This window comes from Dermacentor andersoni, chromosome 5 (assembly GCF_023375885.2).
Source record: "Dermacentor andersoni chromosome 5, qqDerAnde1_hic_scaffold, whole genome shotgun sequence".
Taxonomy (NCBI): domain Eukaryota; kingdom Metazoa; phylum Arthropoda; class Arachnida; order Ixodida; family Ixodidae; genus Dermacentor; species Dermacentor andersoni.
The window spans coordinates 49,460,155-49,482,970 of NC_092818.1; the positions used below are offsets into that span (position 1 = coordinate 49,460,155).

The window sequence follows — 22,816 nt, forward strand, 5'->3', positions numbered from 1 at the left end:
CCTAATTGAAAATTGAGTCATGTCAATGTATTTAATAAGCGTCCGTTGGATAATGTCCCGAAAAACTACAGCATCCCTACAGTCTATGAAGCAGTGATCCATGGTTCCGGGACGTAGACAGAGCCGACAGTTTGTTGACCACGGCACAAAGCAACCCTTCGAATTTAACCAAGTTTTAACAGGGAGTGTTTCTGAATGTAATTTTAAGAAAAATGCTTTTTACCCCAGGAGGTACACACATTTTTCGGACGCGCTTAAGTACATCCTGAAAAAGTCGCCCTAAATAAGGTGCACGGACAAAGGACCTGGGAAAATAGAGTCAACCAGTGCCGCAGAAATTGCTTTTCGACTGGCAGTGAACACGTACTCCAGGCTGAATCTAACTTTCAAGAAAATAAATATGTCAACAACTTCCTTGAGAAAGCCCCGAGGAGCCTGTGGGACATCTTTGACATTTGATGATACTACTATATCAGGAACATAATGAACTAAACGGAGTTGCATCATTTCACGCAAAAACGGATGGTCACTGTCTCGAAAGAAAAACAGGCGAGAAACAATTTGCCTGACAAAGAGGTGTACTAATCCTAGACCACCACGTTCAAGGAGGAGGAACAGATTGTCGCGCCGTATCTATTCGCAGCTCTAACTCCAAATAAATGTTGCAAATACTCGATGCAGTGCATGAAGGCGAAGTCGTGAGCAGTGCAGTACTTGCAGCACATACATAAGACGGGAAGCTAAGAACACGTTGCACCCTTCAGCACGAATGAACATTGACAAATTCTGCCGTCGCCATGAATTCACCTTAAGTTCAATTTTGCCAACTTCTCCCGACCAATGAGCGTTGCTATTTCTATACTGTGAGAGAGGCACACCTAAATAACGCAGATCCTCTTTCCATTGAATGCCTGCGTAAGGTGATGGCAGTGTGGCCCATAATCTAAACCAAGAACCTCAACTTTTTTCAAGGTTAACGCTTGCACCAGACGCCGCACAAAAGTGTTCTGTAAGTGCAAGAGCCGCCTTTACACTCTTTTTATGGGTACAAAAAAAAAAAGGCCACGTCGTCTGCATACACAAGAACCCGAACCTCATTAGTCAGTAATTTAAACCAGTGGAAATTCGGTTCTTTAAGAATGCTCATACAAAGTTGCTCTAAATACAAGCAGAACAGAAGCGGTGACAAAGGGCATCTTTGTCGTACTGATGATAAAAGCCTAATCGGATCGGAGAGAGAGCCATTCACTATCAGTCTCGTTGATCCATTAGCATAACATATCCTGACACCTCTAAGGAGCAGAGATCCGGTATTTATATGCTCTAGTACAGTAAACAGGAATGAGTGATTCACCCTGTCGAACGCCTTAGCCAGATCTAGCTGCACCATTGCCACCTGTCCAATCCCCTCAGCTACACACTCTAGCACCGATCTCGCAACATGAATGTTCGTCTGAATGGACTGGCCCCTGATGCCACATGTTTGATGATCACCGACCACAGATCTTATTACAACTTGCAAACGGTTAGCTAATACCTTAGCAAAAATTTTATAATCCACATTGCATAAGAAGATAGGCCGATATCCGTCAACTTTTTTGCAATTTAGTCTCGTCATCGCTTTTGGGTATAAGCACGGTGTGTCCTTCGTACATTGTGGTGGTTAGGTACCCTGCTTCGAAGGCCTCTCGGTACACCTGAAGTAATAATGGCGATAAGAGGGAACGAAAACACTGATAAAATTCGGCAGTAAGGCCATCCGGGCCGGGCGTCTTGCCCTTCGCTAATCAATCGATGATGCAGTTACCTCATTAATATCAATATTTTCATTTCTATAATCGTAATCATCCTGATTGAACTGGGGCAGCAACGATACAATTTTTTTGGCAGCATCTGTATCCAATGGCTTATGGTCTCGAAATAGTTTTTGATAATGCTCAAAAAATGTTTTAGTTAATAAAGCAGGCGCATTAACAATGATTCCACCATACTATCTATATCTAGTATTTGTTTAGACAGCGCGTGTCGCAGCTCATCACCAAGGGCCCTGCTGCAAGGCTGTTCTTCCAGGAAATGCTGCTCTCGCCCACGCACTAGTGCACCTTTGTTTTTTTCTGCGTTCAAAGTTAGTAACTGTTCCTTGACCTTATGAATATCATCAATATATTGACCCGGATGTAGGCATTCAAGCTCATGCGATTCACTCAAAAGTCTATACAATGCTTTGTAATTATTCTTTTTTTCAAAGGCTAATATTGATGATTCTTCGATGGCTATCTTTTTAGCTTCCTGTTTGAATAATTCCCACAAAGCAAAGAGTGGCAAGTCCTTGCGGCATGACACATGAGCTATAAGCTCAGCAACTCGATTTAAGAAACACTCACGAGAAAGTAACTGGTTATTTAACTTCCACAGCTCCCAGTACATACGCCGACTTTGGTAACGACGGCTGCCAAACGATGCTGACACTAGGCAATGGTCACTAAAGAATATAGGGCGCACAGTGTAACCATAAATAAGAGGCAGCGCGCTAGGTGAAACATACATTCGGTCAAGCCTTGCATGCGAGGTACCCTGGAAGTGTGTATTTCGACATCCCGCCTTTTCATTTTCCCCAATGTCCACAAGCTGACAATCACATATCAGGCGTTGCAAAGCATCACTACTTGGATCGTGTCTCAGCTTCAGTGACGTACGATCTTGCGCGTTACATACGCAATTAAAGTCTCCGAAGAGGACCAATGCACGATCAGTACAAAGCTGATGTTCTAGAGATAAGAAGAAACACTCGCGTTCACGTAACTTGTTCGCGGCATAAACACACACAAATCAAACTCGTGCCACTGATATCAATATCGCAACCGATGAGGCGCCCTTCCCTATCTGTGAACAAATGTAGCAAATCACATTGCAAATGTTTGCTAACAAATAACATACAACCTGTGGAAACGCCTACTGCATGGCTTACATAAACATTATAGTCAGATAGGAATGGAGATAGAGCTACTTCTGTGTTTTTGTCGGATTCAATCATTGTTTCTTGAATAGCAGCAATATCTAATCTTCTATTGCGTAACAAATGAAGAAGCTGTACATGTCGTCGCTTACTTCGTAAGCCACGGACATTTAAAGTGCCAAAATGGAAGGGAAGAGCGCCCGCCATGATTACCTATGTGGGTGCCGCGTTTAAACGCTGCTCCAGAGGTGCACCACTCCCTTCTTGATGAGGTGATGCACTATGGACCTTTTGGTGCACGTTAACACAAAGGACATCTGCAGGAGTAGGTGTTCCCCGGAGCGGTTTTGTAAACTTTGACACTTTGAGAACGCGAGCCTCCTTTCCCGAGGGCGACAGATTGTCAGATGGCGCTGGACGCTTCTTAGCGGCCTCGCACATCAATCCAGATTCTACTGACGGTGAGTGATCTTGAACTGGTGGCGATTCTGCCCATGGCACAGTCGGTTCTTCGTCAGGCGCCTTAGTCTCATCCTCGTTCGCAGGCTTCTGGCTGAGGCTAATTTCAGCCGATGACGGCTTAATCTGATCTTGTCGATGAGTCTCAGGGAGTGTTTCACCAGTTGCATCCACAACTTCGCTCACCTCCATTAGATGATCGGTAATGGTATCATCCTCAGCTGGTCGATTTCCACGAAGCTTGTCGGCGCAGGTTCCGACGCATGCATCTGCTGGGTGACCGTAGCGGTGACAGTTACTGCAGCGCGGTGTTCTACATTGTCGCCGGATATGCCCAACTCCGTTGCACCGGAGGCAAAGTGGTGGTCGGCCAGGAACCAAGACAAGGCACTGGTGGCCGTATATGCTCAATAGATGTGGCAGATTACTGGCAGAAACCCCATCTTTCAATGTGAACGCCACGTCTCCATTAGTCATTTGCCAGCCCTCCATGCCGTCACACCGCCACATTTCTCTCGTGATGGACTGCACTGTACCATATGGCTCAAGCGCTTCAACAATCCGTCTCTGTTCGACGTGTGGCGGAAGCCAAAGGAGCTTCATCTTGATATTTTTGCATTCCGGGTCTATGACAAGGCACTTCAGGCCCTTCACCAGCAACTCGCCTAGGTCGACAAGTTTCTGTTTCGTGATGCTGTTGACACATGTGACTAACCACAAATGACTCATCTGGTATTGACCATTGCCGAGGATATCAGTTGCATTTAGCACTGAAAGGAGTGCATCGCGAAAGTCGGGGGCCCGATGCGGCCACCCTGCCAGGTCAGCATGCAGGAAAACTGAATTGAGAACGGTATTGCCAGCCGCTGGACGAGGGAGAGCGACTTTATAATTACCGGAATCAGTAGTTGACAGTGGGTGTGATCCTCGGCCGAGGGCCGATGCACTGTTTCCAGCAGAGCTTATCACAAACGTGGCCGTTCGAACAAGGCTCTTCGAACATGTCCCTATGCGTACATTTTGGCTATGTCAACAGTAAGAATCTTTGTCTGCGTTGATGTTTACATTTGCATTTTAAGAGCCAAGATGTGCTTTCACTCCACCGCGTCAACTGCCGCATCTCTAGAAGAGCGAAAGTGTTGTTACCATTGAAAGCTACATCGTGGAGAGCTAGAACATCTATTTTGCTGTACGATACCCGTATTAAATACGAAATTCATAAATAGACAACGGTGACCGGAGGCACTGTTATGGTTGTTACTGCTAATTTTGACAGTTGTCTCTCGCTCTTCGCACTTTTGAGAGCGCATATAATTGGTGTGTTCAATGCAATATAGCCACATAAACACTCGTGGATTAGTGTTCATTCTGACAGCATACTGGCTTCTCACGGCAGCGCTGCACCAGAATAATGAGATCCGAGCGAGACAGATTTTCACGCAACTTTGTGGAACAACCAAAAACTTCTCTTTCGCTTCGCCAACGCCTGTGTAATATTTCTGGGAAATTAACTAATGTGTCAGTGTAACGGCACACGTAAGTCCGCAGGCCTGTGTGCAACATCTTACCAAATAAAACAAAACGGATACGCAGCTATTCTCGCAAATTGTATGATTTTGATCAGCGGCCGATATTGAGGAAGCCAATAGGGCATTGCTGGTGCCTAGTCATCATGGCACAATTATAACAATTAGCCACGTCGACTTTAATGCCGGTGTCGGTGCTATCGGCATTGCCGGCTTCAGAGAAACACGATTCAATACCACGCAAGAGAAAAGTACAGTGTACCCCACCAATGCGAAACTGACATACAATTTGAAAGCGTCGCGACGGAGAGTGCTTCTGTGGCGGTGTCTGAACTTATGTCGCTGCGACAGAAAGTGCCAGATTTCTAACGCCACGAATGAAAATGTGTAGTCCCGACAGAGAGTTCCTGTTGCGACGTCAGAATCGCTGTTGCGATGGAAAGTTGTTGTTGCGACTTGATAAACTCTTGTTATCGCGACAGAACGTTTCTGTTGCGACTTCAGAACTCTCGGTCTTAGTGACAGAAAGCTTCTGTTGCGAAATCAGAATTTCTGTCATAACGTCAGAAATGTCTGTCGCAACTACAGAAACGTCAGGAGCTTCTGTCGTACAACAGAAATTTCTGTAGTCGCGACAGCAGTTCCTGTTGTCTTTTTCAACTGGGAGTACCTCACGGTACATTCTTGTGACCCAAGACGCATTAAAAGGCAAAGACGTTCACACTATATGATAAAGGTGACTATGGCACCCTTAAGAAAGAATAAAACGAGTTTTCTAAAGCTTTTATCAGTGACATTTCTCAACGTTGAGTCGAGTGGAACTGGTCCCTGTACAAAAATTAAACAAAAGAATTTGTTGATTTATACGTTCCCACCATCACCGTAACAGAACATTCAGCTTCACCGTGGTTTAACAACGCGTGAAAGCGCCTAAAAATAAATAACAGACTATTTCGTTCGGCAAAACAATCTAACAGACTTTCCGCATGGAGTAGGTATCACATCACTGAAAAGGAACTCGACTATCTTGACGCCTAAACTAAACATTCCTTGCTATCATACATATTGCCGGCTATGCTACAAAACTATAGTAAATAACTCTGGCAAGTTATCAACCCTAAACCTTGTCCGCCTGTATCACTCAGTGATGACCTCAACTTTCCCGTGCGAAACGAGGACGTCGCTGAAATACTAAACTCTACCTTCTCTTCAGTGTTTACTGAGGAGCCTGTAGATGATCTGCCAGATTATCCCTACTCTGATCACCATGAGATACCTGGCATAACATTTGAAGCTAACGCAATAATAAGACTGCTTGAGCGCCTAAAACTAACATCGTCAGCTGGAATCGATTGCATTAATGCAAAGATCCTGAAAAATACAAACATTGCGATGCTCTTTTAGAGCAGGTTTTCCAACAATCCCTCCTGACCGGCATTCATCATGACTGGAAGGTTGGCAAAATAATTCCTATGCACAAAAACGGCCTCAAAACATCGCGAAAAAGCTATCGCCCCATATCGATTATAAGTGCCCCTTAAAAAATAATGGCCACATAATTTATTCACGCATTATGAAATTTCCATCTGCAAATCTTTTCATTCCTGTCAACATAGATTTCTAAAAGATAGCTTATGCTCTAAACAAGGGCCCTATAACGTAAAACTATTCCAATGTGTTTTTATTCCATTCTCCTGATGTCAAATTTGCGTAACCGCCGACGCAAGCATCGGGCGGTCACCCCCAAGGTTGTCTGAACAGACCAATGAACCGCTCTCCTCGTTCATAGGAAGTCACTTTTGTTTGCTTGAAAAACGAATAATATTGCCTACACTGAGCGGCTTGCTTATGTAATTGGCTGACAAGAGGCGAGGAGCACGCTCAAGTGGAGAGGAATTTGATGGGGCCGACCCAATGCACTCAAAATCACTAACCGGATCAATAGAGTGGTGCCGGCGTCTGTGATTGGTCCGCTTTCCCTTACTTAGCTTGTGGTGGCTGGTCAAAAATCGCGCCGGCATGCAACGAAAGCTTAAGAATGATGCTGAAACGGATCTTCAGCAAAGAAGAGTTGGCAGAACGACGTCGTAAACGTGCCGAAAGTGCTCGAAAACGTTACACGGCCAAGCAAGAAAGCTTTATTATACGCAGTTCTTTTCGGCATATTAATGCATCTTTAACGCGTAGACCTCACTTTGACGGGGTGGGTTTTTGAGGTTTTGTTACGTCGCGTGACAGGCAGGCGAAGAAGGTGCAGCCCGAAAACTTGTGACCAATAGCTGAGGGCTAATGGCAAAAAGGCGTCGAATCAGAAATACCTCTTTTTCTTTCGTCCGGTGAAATCATGCATAATAAGTGTGTACACGTCATATCAGATGGAGAGCTATCACTGTTTTCGTGACGTCCGGTGACGGACCCATGAAGTGGTTGTGGTCCAAAAAAGTTTTTGACCAATCGTGGTGGGCTGATTGCAGAATTGGAATAGAAAAGTTTGGAATAGTTTTACGTTACAGCGCCCCAACTATAGTCGGATACAACTTTAGAAAAACGGGGAGGCCCCGCCCAGATGACCGAAGCGTGACAGCCGATTGCCTCCGCGACTAAAATAATCCCGCTCAAAAATCGTGCTTCTGAAACGCGCAATTTTCGGTATAAACAAAGACTTTTGTCTTTTGATGACTAGTTTGGTAGAGCTCTCATGTGCTACAGCACATGCCGGATCGCGACAAAAAAATAATGCCGTGCCTTCCACAACGCTGCCAATCGTCTGCATTTTAGCTTCATTGCAAGTGACAAAAGTAGAAAGAGCAGCTCTGCATGGATTTTGCGCTTGTTTACATGTACACGGCGCATTTACTACTCCTTCTCCGAGCTTAAAATGAATCAGTTGCTATTGACCCTGGGGCGTGAATACTCGAGGTAGGAAAGCTACAAAACTGCTTCATTCATCGTTTTCAATATATACTCTTGGTGTTAAATAGCTTAAAATTTATATTTTTTGGTTTTGTGGTTTCACAAATTTTTTCTTTCTCACTTTTTTTTGCGAGCCTGCAATCTCGCCAGTTCGCGCAAGCCATTCCGTGCGAGTTTTCCAAGATGGAGCCCAACGAGGTGACATCGGAATGCGATCCTTTGTTGCCAAACGAGCCTTGTGTCGCCTCGATGTCCACATCACCAGGGAACCTCGACAAAAACAAGAGTGGCCAGATCGTGAACAGCGATTCACGCAACATGATCCTCCACTGCTAAACGTATTGGCGTAACAGGGAGCCTGGGCACAGCGTGGACGCCACGACCAAGTTTGTCGCCGAGATGCTCGGTGTCAGTGAAAGCACAGTGTTCAAAGTAAGGAGGGAGGGCACAGCGTCGCATATTTCGGGTGGCAAACTGTCAACGCCCTCGCGAAAGCACTCACGAAATGTGGAGAAAAGACGCAGCACGAAGTATGACAGCTTCACGATGTGCGTGCTTAGGTCACTGAGGCCATGTGTGCACGATTTCTTTCGCCGCAACGAGGTACCGACGATCGAGAAGATAACTAACGAGTTCTCGAAGCGTATGGATCTCCCATCGCTGAAGTGGTGTACTGTGCGTGGTCTGCTTGTCGAGATCGGATTAAAGCACTAGAAGAGAAGCCGCAATTCGCTGCTTATCGACCGGGATGACATCGCTGAATGGCGGAATCACTACCTTCGTGACGTGGAGCGCTACCGGGTGGAAGGCCGAAAGATTTTTTTTCCTGGACGAGACATGGGTACCGGCGGGACACACTCGGTCGATCGTGTGGACATACACCGTGGTGCAGAAGTGCGGACGCCTATGTGCTCGAGCAAATAGCCTGTCGACGGATCTGAAACAACCTTCTGGGAAAGGCCAACGCCTGATTGTGACACACATCGGCAGCGAGGATGGCTTCATCGACGGGGGTTTAGATATATTCCGAGGCCAAAAGACTGACGACTACCATGAAGACATGAACGGCAATCCCTTCGAGAGATGGTTTAATGACGTTCTGCAGAAGTTGCCTGCTGGTAGCGTCATTGTTTTGGACAATGCACCTTACCATTCCCGGCGAGAAGAGAAATTACCGACGACAGCTTGGAAGAAGGAAAAACTACAGGAGTGGCTCAAAAGCAAAAACATCACCTACAGCGAAAGGATTGTTAAAAAGCAGCTGCTTGAGTTGGTAGCATCTGTAAAGCCGCGCTTTCTTAGCTACATCGTAGAAAATGCAGCTGAAAGGGCCGGTTGCATTGTACTCAGGCTCCCACCGTACCACTACGAATTTAATTCTATTGAGCTCGTGTGGGCAAAGGTGAAAAATGGCATCGCTGCGGACAACAGAGATTTCAAGCTGTCCATGGTCGAAGACGTCTTGAGGGAAAAAATCAAGCACGTAACGGCGGAATACTGGAGGAAGAACATTCACCACGTGATGGATCGGGAGGCAAAGTTCAGGCTTGATACGTCTGGGAGTGACCACATCCAACCCATCGTCATCCAACTGGGTGAAGATGACAGTGAAGAAAGCGATTCCGACTGCGAGCTCTCCGGCATTGAGCCACTCGATGAAGCTAACAGCTTCTGAAGGAACAGCCTTTATTAGGGCTACCAAAATTTTGCCGGTGGGTTCGCAGCAGCCAAGCATTCCCCTGTGACCTCTCAACTAAATAAGCGGTTCATTTGGTGACATATTCATTTTAATAGAAGCGCAATTCTGAAAAACAAGCGTCCTGCACAGATCGGGCTCAATATATAAGTATTGGCATGGAAACGTGCTGAAATTCTGGAAAATCTGAATGCAAATACAATTGTTAACCCTGAATAAATATGTGGGGCCCAAAATGCTCGTTCGGGCAGCCACTATCCAGCTTCACACGAAAAAGCAGCAGTCAACGTGAAATGGACAGCCACTCTTAGAAGCCTGCACGCCAAAGCACATTCATGGCTTTGTATTGTTTATTTTGGTTATCTGGCCCAGGCAAGTAATGCGAATAAGACAACAAATGTCAAGCATCATTAGCTTAGTGAGGCCCAAAATGCTTATTCGGGTAGCCATTCATAGCAGTAGTCAAGGGCACGCTTGAACGGCATCATTAGCACACTGCACGTCAAAGCGCAGTCATGCCGTCGCCACTGTTGGTGAAACGGCAGCAATCAACGCGAAAATGACAGCCACTGTTGGCAGCTTGCATGAAAAAGCACATTCATGTGGGGGTATTGTTTATCTTGGTTATCTGGCCCAAGCAAGTAAGGCGAATAAGACAATTATCAAGCATCATTAGCTTAGTGAGGCCTAAAATACTCATTCGGGTAGCTATTCATCGCAGTAGCCGAGGGCACGCTTGAAAGGCACCGTTTGCAGTCTGCACATCAAATCACAGTCATGTCGCAGCCATTGTTGTATTTATTTTTCTGACCGGGCAAATAACACGAATGTAAGCACAATTTTTCACCCTGAATAGCTCTGTGAGCATTGTTTGTACTAAAAAATGGTGAGTAAAGTTGATTGTGTTTTATTGAGGCAATTATATCATTCACAAGCCATCGGCATAGCGATCGACGGCCAGGTTCATACAATGACAATGGTGAAGTAATAAATGGTGAAAGTTGCAAAAGCTCTCAGTGCACTGCTTTGCTGCACTCCTTAACTGAAAAAGTGTTTGCAACGATGAAAGCGTCAGACAGGAAATGACATGCCACTTCACAATGTTATTCATGTTAAAAATTTTTACCATCATATGTGATGGGCAGCGAAACCGTCTGTTTACTAAGGCTGAAAGCATGAAAAATGCACCAGCATAGCAAGGTGTTGTTTCGCAATATGCAGCCTTTCATGTGCACCTCTGGCGAGCTGCCACATGCACTGATGCATAAACATGAACAGAGGTAAGAGGCAATGTTACTGTGCAACCCACATGACGCTTTTAAGAAAATGTATCTGTCAACCTTTCTGTTTTCATAGGCGATCAAAATTTGTTTTGATCAAGTTGGTTAATCACACTTCGGCAACAATACTAGAAGCGAGGGCACAAACCACAGCGAGTAGGCAGATTCAGAAGACGAGGTAGACCAGTGAGAAAGGTTTTAATGAGATGGAAGAGGCCATCCCTGCAGTCTACAGGACTTATTGCTTTGAATGATATTGGTTAATGAAAATGTGTAAAAACACTTTCCTGGAAGAAAACTAGCGAAAACGAATGCTAACATAAAATAAAAGGATAGAAATAGTGCCAACGCAAACACGCATGGAAGCAGGCACGTATTCACACACAAGTGCAAGAACTAAGAAAATCTGAAATATAAAGAAATGTTGGAAATAAAACAAATTAGACAAACGCAAGCAAACATACGCACATTTACAAACAGACGCGGTTAGAGGTATTATAGGAGCGGGTTCACAAGCTGCTGTGCCTACCTTCTCATATGCTTTTTTTACAGGTCTCTTAACACTGTCTTGGGAATTATTATTTGCAACATATCACGAGGATCGAAAAGCTGCGCAAAGCTGTGTTGTGGGAAACCATATCGAGCTTACGAAAAGGGTTCTACTTAAGTTGAGGACGACGCAACGAGCTATGGAAAGAAGAATGATAGGTTTAATGTTAAGGGATAAGAAAAGAGCAGATTCGGTGAGGGAACAAACGCGAGTTAATGATATCTTAGTTGAAATCAAGAAAAAGAAATGGGCATGGGCAGGACACGTAATGAGGAGGGAAGATAACCGATGGTCATTAAGAGTTACAGAATGGATTCCAAGGGAAGGGAAGCGTAGCAGAGGGCGGCAGAAAGTTAGGTGGGTGGATGAGATTAAGAAGTTTGCGGAGACAACATGGCCACAATTAGTACATGACCGGGGTAGTTGGAGTAGTATGGGAGAGGCCTTTGCCCTGCAGCGGGCGTAACCAGGATGATGATGATGATGATGATGATATCGAGCTCTGGCAACACAACTTATGCGTGACTGTGCCACAGCGCGCATTCTACAGCTTGCTCGCGCGGTGAGCACTGGTGGAAAGCAATAAATCGACGGTGCTACACAACGATCGAACACCGCCGTTAGACGCTTGGCTATGTCACTGCTGACAACGATCGTTCACGCTAAGTTGACAGCGGCAAATGTTTGCGTTAGAGGCTTCTTTTGCAAATATTTACACGAACACACCCGCCGCTGACAGTAGGCACCAGACTTTGGTAAACGTTTGTCGTCGTAACATCACTCGGGAGCGAAATAAAAAAAACATGGAGCAAACACGCAGGATGTGTGTTTGCAGCGGTCGCCGCGGGATCCTGTTTTCAGGCAAAGCGTAGCGCAGTGTCAGCGATGCTCGCTGCAATGTTTCTTCGCCGGATCGCGGCTTAGAATAAACGCACGCGGCATAAATGCGGCATCGTAAGCTCCCAGTAATATTTCCGGCATGATAGACAATTACAAACAGATTGGGAATTCACTGTGATGAGGAGTTGACGCGCACAGCTGACGCGACTTGGCCCATTTCGAAGCCCGGGCGGCCTTCTTCTCCGACGGCGGGGTCACCGGCCGTCCGGCCCATGACGTCGGTCCAGAGTTAGGGCCCATTGGTGGATGCACGTATGCATCCGCCTCGCAGAAGTAAACGCCCCCTTTTTTCTAAAGTTGTATCCGACTATAGCCCTGCTCATCAAAGATATCAGCTTCAGCTTAGACGTGAACGTGCCCGCGGCGTCCTTTTTTCACATTTTGAGAAATCTTTTGACAAAGTTGCTCACCAACGCCTTCTACTTAAACTCGCCCATTTAAACCTTAACTCCCTTGTCCTAAACTGGGTGTGTGACTTCCTCGCTATCTTCAACAGTTTGTGTCGGCTAACAACCGTGCGTCTCGTAACGCACCAGTTGTCTCGGGCGTGCCCCAGAGCACGGCTCTGGGTCCTTTGCTTTTCCTAATTTACGTAAGTGATCTTCCCAATAACATCTGCTCTAACATTCGATTATTCGCCAACGACTGTGTTATCTACCGCAGCATCAACAACAAACTTGACTCTACCAAGCTCCAAAATTATCTGCATCACCTCGAAAAATGGCGTGACACGTTGTTGATGTGCCTGAACACACAGAAAACTGCACTCATTCCCTTCCACCATCGGTCGTCGTATTCCACAATAGGTTACACAATTAACGGTTGCCAAATATCTTCCCTACACTCAAATATCTTGGCATCTATCTGTCTGCTAATCTTACATGGTCGTCTAACGTAATTAACATCACAAACGATGCTACCCGCATCCTCGCTTATTTACGTCGGAACTTGCATCACACACTGTGCTCTGTGAAAATGCTTGCTCAGCTAACGCTGGTACGGCCTAAACAGGAGTACGCCAGCGCAATTTGCGACCCCCATCAGATTAACCTGATGGGGGTCGCAGTATGATTAAATTGGCCTGCAGTATGGTTAAATAAATAAAAAAAACAACTTTCAAACACGTTGGAATCAGTCCAAAATCGCGCTGCAAGCTTCATTTATACAGATTACTCTTATCTAACTAGGGTCACAGCATTGAAATCTCCGGCCAACTTCTCAGTCTTGAATTCCACCGCAAAATCTGGAGGCTTTCCACTTTTCACAAATTTTATCACTCGTCGATTAACCCCGCCGTCGTCACTCCCGCTCATCGACTATCACTTCGCATAAGTCATCAAAAAGCCGTTCATGCTTCACATGCCCATACCACTGCGCATATGATTTTATTCTTTGTACAAACGGCAACAAATTGGAACAAGTTACCCGTACTTGCTGTAAACAATACCGACCCTGATCAATTTAAAGCGGTTCTGGCTGACATTATTAAATAATGTTATGCATTTCTTGCTGTCTTCAGGTTATAAGACGCTGCACTGAATCCTTTATATGTATACATCAAGAGAACTAACATATTTAATGCACTAAATATTACTCATGTCTACATTTATTTATTTTACTGCTAGATGCGTTATAGTTACTACTTCTTTGTATTTGATATTCATAGTTCTGCATTCTTGTATTTAGCGTTTTTTTTTGGTGTTGTTGATTTGTTTCTACGTACGGTTAACCAATCCTTATGTAAAACCCCGCAACAGGGGCATATTGAGGTAAATAAATAAATAAACAAATAAATAAATACTGCATGAGACCAGATGAGTTCGGGGATGACAAGGCTGTGAGATAAAAGCCACTACGCACCACCGGTAGAGTAAGCAGGCTGTGTAGCCGCTACAACTAAGGCGCGGCTACCACCCCGGAATCTGGTTATTTCTATGCTGAGCAGCGAAGAATGTGAGCCTTATCATTACGCGGCCTTGGCCATTCTGCGCAAAAATGAACTAATTATCTGAATTTCTTCACACACTTTCTTATTATTATACTCTGCATTGTTTTAAAGTAAGTAACCATCGTTCTGGGAAGCAAACTGTCCGCTAGGCTAGCTATGTTAGTGTCGATCTCTGTTTATAGCACGATTAACCGGGCTCGTTTCAAAGTAAAGCTAGGCGCATTCCCAGTAAGGGCTGAATTTAAAGTCGCGCACGTGGTGCTATTCAGGTTCACGTGAATGTGAGCTCCTTGGTGCCCAATTTGATCCGGCTTACTTTAACGAACTCTTCTTCGTGAACTACGTGCAGTATCGGCTCGTCAAGGTCGTCCAATCGGTCGTTCAGCAATACCATAAATATTGGCGTTGCTTCCTCGCTTGACAGAAACGAAGCTCGAGGCAACTCCTTCACGGTGACCACTGTGAAGAGGTTCGTCCTCATCACTGTACGGGAGACGCCAGGCGTTGTTTGGCAACGTGTTCTTGGCGTGCCGCGAACGCCTCCAGGTATGGCTGCAGCTGACTGTGACGCGTTATGGCTTCCAGCCCCTGCAGCCGGCCCCACGTAGGAGGCGAAGCCTGCAGAGCGAGACACGGGCACAGCGGCTCCGGCTTGTCAGCGACGACAGCTGCGACAGCCGAGGTGTGTCCGGGGCCCGCGGTGCCGCAATGTGCCACGCTGCATGAAACAAGCAAAGGGAAGAATCTTGCACACATCCTCAGCTGACTGCTGTGCTTGTTGAATAGAATTTGTACTAAACGACATTTATTACACCATAAGTTGCTAGAAAGGCCACAAATAAAGCTCTAATGACAGATTAAACGATACCTTGCCCCCTCATTTGTAGCGCAGCATTAAAGTGGTGAAAACGAAAATGCACCAAAAATACTTCTTGCCGAGTTCTAACGGCAACAGAACAGGACGCTTGGATTTTGCACACGATATCGCTTGTACACGCGCACAATGCCTTGACTGAAGAAAAGCACTAAAACAACGAGCCTTGTTTCAGTAAGAATAGTTTGCAAACAATTGTCAATGTTTAGCACTACGGACAATCGGGTGAGAAGAAAAGCGTACTGCGTGCAAGACGGGCTTTGCGGTGACGACCGCTGCGAGATGGCGCCAGAGTAGCGTGCCGTTGTCCGTTCACCGATGGCATGTGGCAAGCTCGTCACCGATACCACATATGGAAACGAAGCGCTGCAGGAGCGTAGGTCTGTCTGCAGCGGCTTCTGTGAATTGCGTCCACGCTTCACCCACCTGCTGCATTTAGTGATGTCTCGAATAGCGAGGCAGACGCGCCCCACTTTGCTCCGTTTACAATGTGCCGCACGAGACAGATTGTCCGTGCCAGCCAATATATCCCGAAATGGAAAGACGTGTAGAGCGGCGCTCAAATTTCGCAATGGGAGTATTGTAATCGTTGCTGGATTTTTTTCGTGACCCTTAAGGCCCTCTTGATTCAGGGTGTGACAATTTACGGTATACACAGTATATATTGTCACGTGGTATTGACGTTAAAGAACACAGTAGGCAATACTGTGAGACAAAACTACCTTTTCTTGGGCGAACGTGTGCGCACAAAGACAGGCTACACTTAAAGCACAACGATAGCGGCGAACACAGTCGGCGATCGTCAAAAATCTGATCAGCGGGTCAAGCGCGTCGGCTTTTATACAGCAGTCGTCGAATGTTCCAGGCTAATCGTTGGGACCCGCGTGCCTTCCACAAAGTTCTACACCATTCGCGTCAAGCGATGAAATCAGATAACACAAGGTTCGGCGACAACAGACAGCGGGTAGAAGCATCGATAACTTTCCAGAAACTTCGGATACATGCAGGCGCGTCCCGCGCCGTGCGATAACATTTGTTAGGCGGCGAAACGTGGTCGCCCGATAAAGATAAGTACACGTGTCAATATTATATATAGTATATGTACAAATATATACTGCATCTCGCTAGCTTTCGATTTAATTTGGTGGTAGTGCCTGTGACGTGCATTTGCGTGTCTTCAATAGAGAGCTTTAGTTTAGGGGACGCAAGCGGCTTGCGTACGCAAGAACAAGGGGCGGCGGTACTGCACATGCACATACTGCTACGTCTACTTGCTTCCTTGGGTTGCTGGGGCTGGTTGGGGCGGCAGAAAACATCCCTGCCCCTAAGAGGTCGCTTTACTCACGTGACTCTCGCGGTGTACGAGAACTCACGAGAAGCCGCCTATCCCGCCACAGACGGAGAACATGGCTGAACCAGTGAGGACGTGTGCACGTGCGCATTTCGCGGCCGACGAAGCTGGTTGCAGAGCACACAGGCACGTTGTCGCCGCAACGGCGGCATGTCAAAACTTGCAGGAGGCTCCAAATAAACAGAAGACAGAACACAACGGATTATGCTGCACAAGACGCTTTACTACAGTTTACCAAAGGTATGCTTGGATTGCTTCGGCTCGGCCTCAGTCGTAACTTAAGCGCGTTGATAATCGTATAAATATTTTGCCTTGTGTCGACAGACATTGTTTCTATATATATTAACTCTTTAATCAAAATAGTTTAATGTACTTTACTTCATGTGCTTGATTTCATATTTAAAAAGAATGATAACGCAGCAACGATAAGACGCTGATGGCGTTGCGAGCTAATGCGACCTCAGTGCGGCTTGCGTTTGGGGCCGCTAACATATAACGTGTTTCTGCTTGCGTACCCAAACGCAAACGCACCCAAGCGCTAGGGGCCCCAACGCCTTGCGTCCCCTAAACTAAAACTCTCTATTGTGACTGTGCATCGGCGCTACAATTTGTCGTTAAGAAAACTTTAATAGCCTTTGACCATAATTGGATCGGCACTTATTGACTTTCCAAAGTTCAGATTGAAGTGCATTATGGACTAGGTTGCGCTGTAGCACGGAAGACAATCTGAATACTCGGTTATCATTCCTGCTGTTTGGGTACTCTACACAAACGACAAATAATCTAATGAGTTACACAATAATAAGGCTAAAGAAGAGAGGATCTGTAAGGGAAAATAGGGAGGTAGGAAAAGTAGGGTAAGGAAAGGTAGACCGAACATATCGCTCTCATTTTCAAGGCCATGAGTTTATGCATGTTTTCAGCTGAATTTCACCCGCAACCAAGAATAGTGCACTGAACTAGAACACAGCACACTGAATTCAGGGTTGTTATCCTCAGCAGATCGAGCCCCATGTGGTTGCTTGCTGCTGAGTGATGAAAGTGAAATCACCCAAGGAAGAACGAGGACGGGAAGAACCCAAAACAGTTCGACTTCGACACTGTGTGATTTCGCCTAGGTAATACCGAGCCGGCAGACATTTGAAGTGATCAGCGTTTCGCACCATGGATGGCTGAAACTAGAGTTTCAGACATTGCTTGATCGACCGCTGTCTATTATGCCTATATTCTCCATCTGCCTGTGAACGTCTACCTTGTTTGTATGTGCACGTACGTGATCAATACCTACGGCGCAACGGCGCATCGTTCTGGCCTCTGTGGGCCACCGGCGTCGGCAATGCTTGAATGCGCCCTTTGCTGGTGGTGGTGGGGCTGCTGCTGCTGTGGGGGCACCAGTCTGGTGGTGACGCCTGGCGGTGGCCTCAAAGGCAACGGCGCCCAGATGGTGTCGGCTCTTCGCAGCAGAGACTGGGGCGGGGGCTGCAGGCCGCGCTGCTGCTTGCGCCACTTCGCTCGACGGTTCTGGAACCATACCTGCGACCGATGATCCGTCGCGTCTGTTGAATTTATACCCTTCGCACGCGCTGTACAGTTTTCTGAGCGTGACTTATTCTTTGCCACTTCTGTCCGTTGGTGACAGAAAAGAAAGTAAGACATCGATTCGACCGTGGGACAAATAAGATCTAGTTACGGCGTACCCAATGCATTGTGAATATTTTCGAACTTGCAGATTACAAGGCCTCTCTGAGAGATTTTTTTATGTGTCAGATTATCTTGTCTGAGTTTCCTTTGATGTATGTGTGACTGTGCGTACATACATGTATCACTGCGTAGTTGATATTCTTGATTGAAAACAGGGGACCGGGAGGTTACCATTTGCGTTTGTGTTGTGCAGCCTTTCATATTGCGTAGTATGATTTGAATAGTTATATTAGCCCTCCCACATGTATTGCTCTGAAAGGGCTTTTAGGGTAAATAAATTAAGAAACAAAAATTTGTCTCCATTTTACTCGAGCATACTGCGTCCACACACCATAACTTGGCTGAAGGTACTACCATCTTTGACGAGATGTTTGACGGGCAACATTCCATCAATAACACCGAAAAAAAAAATTCGCAGTTCCGCCCGAAAGACGAAGCACCGACTGCCATAACAAATTAGTAGATAGCTGTACTAAGTAGGGATAGTAGTTTTATTGGCCGTATAAACTTATAAACATTTGCTTACTAACTAGATGAACTATGATAAAATATGTAAGCATGACTCAACGAGGACGTAGAGGGAAACAGACACACAGAGACAGCGCTGTCTTTGCGTGTCTGCTTCTTTCTACGTTCTTGTGAAGTCGCGCTTACCCATTCTACCATCAATTCCAACCAACTGGCCCGTCAACGTGTTTTAACTAAATTAACCAGCACTGTGTCACGCGCGCACAGGTAAACATTAAAACGCATCGCTCGCTGACAGCGGAAACTTTCTGAAAACGCTGGAGTTAGGGATCGCGGCAGCAGCCGCGAGCCAATTGACCTCCGTGCATCTGTCAACGCGTACGAAACGTCGAAAGCTCAGTGCATACCAAGCTACCGGCACTCTACAAACATCGCAGATCGCTTTGAAGGTGAGGCTCGCGCGAGTGCGCATTTCGACCACGTCGCAGATTGCTTTCAAGACACGAGCGCCGGCAACGCGTCCCTACGGCGTCCGCCAAAGCCGTCTACTACGGCGTCCGCGATTGCCGGGCCAACGCCGTAGTAGACGCCGCAATGTCTCCACTCTGTACGGAGCGGCGGGCGAGGAGGACGTCGCGACACCCTGGGAGCCGCCGGAGAAGAACGCCCCTCCTCCCGCGCCTGACCCCGCCTTGCCTCTCGCGCCACAGGAGAGGACACGCATTCGGGTCGCGTTCCTTGCTCGCGAACGCGATTGAACCGCGTTCGCCTACTCACCCTCTCAAGCTTTCACTCAAACGGAACCTTACGGCGACGCCGACGGCAGAAATTCGCCTGGAGTGTTCATATAATTGTTATAGCGATAAAAAAATTCCCCTAGTGCACAACGCTTGAAGACAGCAATAACATTCTCGTACTATCTGCTGCTCATTCAGTTCTTTTGTAAGTGCGTCTTGTGTTCGAAAAAAATAAACTTAAGCGTTGCAACCATATTTAAGCGAGTCGTTGCTTAGAAACATTACCAGACCTCGCGCGTAATTCTGGCTATCGATTTTAATCGGAAATCACATAGAACAGCCCAGAAAGCATTTCATCGGACGAATTCTTGTATATACGAAATATGGTGTTTTACTTGCCGGAACCACGATGTGATTACGAGGCACGCCGTAGTGGGTCACTCCGGAATAATTTGAACCACCTGCGCTTCTTTAGCGTGCACCTCAATCTAAGTACACGGGTGCTGTCGTACTTCGACACCATCTAAATGCGGCCGACATAGCCGGGATCCAAGCCCGCGACCTCGTGCTTGCAACCCGACACCATAGCCTCTAAGCAACCGTGGCGGGTCGCACTAATTCTTCTAATTTGGATTAGTGATACCGGAGATGAACGCAAGCATAATGTTGCGAGGTAATCGTCTACATAGGTGAACTACCTTTACACCGTAGAGGCACTCCGCCACTGCGTTTAGCAGCACTCGCTGGCGACATTCCTACTCTGTGTCCTTCATTGTCCTTTGCCCTCTTCCTTCCTTGCAGCGTAATTCACTTCAAGCGTACGTTGTGCGGCACCAGTGGAATATCCCCGCTCTCACTGCTGCTGCTTGCTCATTTGTATAGGCAAGAGTGATGACGTGGGAAGCTATACCTACGACGACGTCTCTCTTGCTGATCCGGCTAATTGCTCTATGAAACTCGCTCTTTTGTGGACATTCGCAACTGTGTTCGCGTAATAACTCGGAGGAGCTTTAGCACCGCCTTATTTGTGCACCACGCTTGTTCCCTTGTAAACGCCTGATACAAGTGAGAGGACCCATGGACTTCGTTGGTGCAGAGCAGTCAGAATATGTGACCCCGCGCTCCAAGGACTACCCTTCTTACCTGTACCCTGGCCTCCGAGAGACTGATCCTCCGCGATAGCTGCTCCCGCAGGTAGAAACTCGGGTAGTGGGTCCGTTGGAATAGCGCCTCCAACTCGCTTAGCTGCGACGCCGTGAACGTGGTCCGGTTACGCCTCTGCAAGTGCATCCGGGGCTATACGAGGTTGGCAGGGGCGAGAAGGAAAAGAGAAGACGTCGCAGCGACACTACTCGGCAGATTCACATCTGCAATTTGACTCCGTAATTAATCTTTCATTTCTTAACATGCGAAAGGCAATGCGGAGATGGCTAGTGTTACTGGCGTTGTCGTCAGGATTTGTAGGCACCTGTTTGAGTATTGCATACGACTGCTATTGCGTCTGCCAAACGTCACTGCGCTGACATTCAGACAAACCCAGCTCCTACTAAAGCTCATTTGCTGTACAGCGTTCTTAGGGGGCAAGCTAATATGTAGGCCGAAATACTACAATGGAAGATGTTGAATGGACAAGTGGTTCGCGACATATGGGCTTACAGTTTCGAACAATTGAAGACAAACTACAGGAATTCAACGTGAAACCACCGGAAATTGCCGCCCTTGAATCTACGGCAGCTTGCTTTAGGACTGGGCTGACTTGGCAGAGCTCCAAGTTAACTGATATTCAAGACTTTCGTCGCCGGGTAAACATTATCGTCCTTGGTATTCTTGAAAACAGAAATGAAATCACGAATTCTCTTCGAAATATTGTGGTAATTTACATATTTGCGAGAAAAAAAATTGCTGTACACTGCAAGTCTATAGCCCGAATTCTCGGAACAACAGAAATCTGAACCAATTGGTAAGGATTCATAATGCAAAAAAAGGCTAAGGCGTGCAGACACGGGCACAAGAGAGGAGAAGTTGAACTCTCTTCTCTCGTCTCTGTGTCTGCACGCCTTACGCTTTATTGTATTATGCCCGAATTTGCCGTCCTTGCATCCAGGGTAGCCGCAAGCATGTCATTGCGTACTTTCAAGCTTACCAAGGGAAAGAAGGAGTCTTACGTAATTCTATAATAAATGGATGGGCTCCATTATTACGTGCAAGATGATTACAGTAAGCGCACGCTTCGCAAGCGCCGCTGTTGGATACGGGATCTTTTCCTGAGCCTCCTTCGATTTCACCAGGCCACACCGGATCGCGTCACACCTAATTAAAGAGCGCAGAAGCACATCTACCACGTTCCCGAGGAGCGGCACGTCCAAACAAGTTGGCGTCCCCCACCTCGTACGCCACATGAGGAGCTATTGTCCCACTGCTTGACTCTTCCCGAAAGTGTAGCGGGAGCCCAGCACGGTTCCAGGTAACGTGGGTCCTGATCCAACCTGCTTTGCAGCTTTGAAAGGTCGCTCGAAGACAACCCGTCTCCCCCCATCCGCCTATTGTGACGGCGCTTGCAAGCCGCGAGGCGACGACGGCCGTAATGCACCGTGAAGCCCTGAGAGCAATACCCCCCCCCCCCGTCCGCCTTTGTGACGGCAGTTGCAGACCAGGAAGGCAATACCGCAGATAAGTAATCCCTCGGACAAATTGGAGCCCAAGGAGCGACCCTCTGCGCCGGGTGTGACTTACATTAGCACCGGTGCCTACCATTGGCTGTAAATGACGCCACCTGAGCGGGCTCGCCGTTGGCCAAAAATGACGCCACCTGAGCGGGTTCGCCGGTTGGCCGAACGTGACGTGACTTCGAGACACCGAAGGGGTTAAAAGCCAGAGACCGGGAGCAGCAAGAGAGGGTTCCTTCATTCATCTCTTTCGAGCTTCTTGCCACGGGCCGCAGCGTCCGAGTTGCTGCCGGCCCGTAATGACTTTATGACTTAATCTCTTTGTACTCTCACTTTAAATAATGTAAATAAACCTCCAGTTTTCATCTCAAAGTCCTCCTCAACCTCGGCAACTCCCGCACCCAACGGCAAGGTCCAAAATCTGGGGGACAGCATTTGGGATTTTCCATAAGATCCAACACCGTTTACTTTGGGAAGGGTGATAACTGAAAGCGACAGCAAAAAAAAGCGGGTCAGTCTTATCAACGACCAGATAAAAATTAATGGCGAACTTTTTTTTCTTGGATGACGCGAAAAATGGACGTGTTTGCCTTCACCCGCCAACCCTCGGCCAACTGCTTCCGAAGAATTGAGAGTGCTTAACGTTAACGCACAAAGTTTGTCGAATACAGTTCCTAAGCTCGACTACCTCGTAGTCACCGACCCTCACATTACAGTAATTACACGAACCTGGCTGCATGAAGGTATAAATGGTTCAGTTCTAATTCTTCCAACATGCCAAATCTTCAGAC

The 22,816-nt window shown here is 46.8% G+C and overlaps 1 protein-coding gene across 1 annotated transcript; it reads right to left on the reverse strand.

Annotated features, from left to right (window-relative positions):
• Window positions 1–3,169: 3,169 nt before the first annotated feature.
• On the reverse strand, window positions 3,170–4,144 carry LOC126530356 (uncharacterized). The gene has a single exon (XM_072288315.1). The coding sequence runs from the start codon at window positions 4,142–4,144 to the stop codon at window positions 3,170–3,172; it is 975 nt and encodes a 324-aa protein (XP_072144416.1).
• Between the last annotated feature and the right edge of the window lie 18,672 nt (window positions 4,145–22,816).

Excerpts from the sequence above, each read along its gene's own strand:
- LOC126530356 (XM_072288315.1), bottom strand. The coding sequence starts at position 4,144 with ATGAGTCATTTGTGGTTAGTCACATGTGTCAACAGCATCACGAAACAG.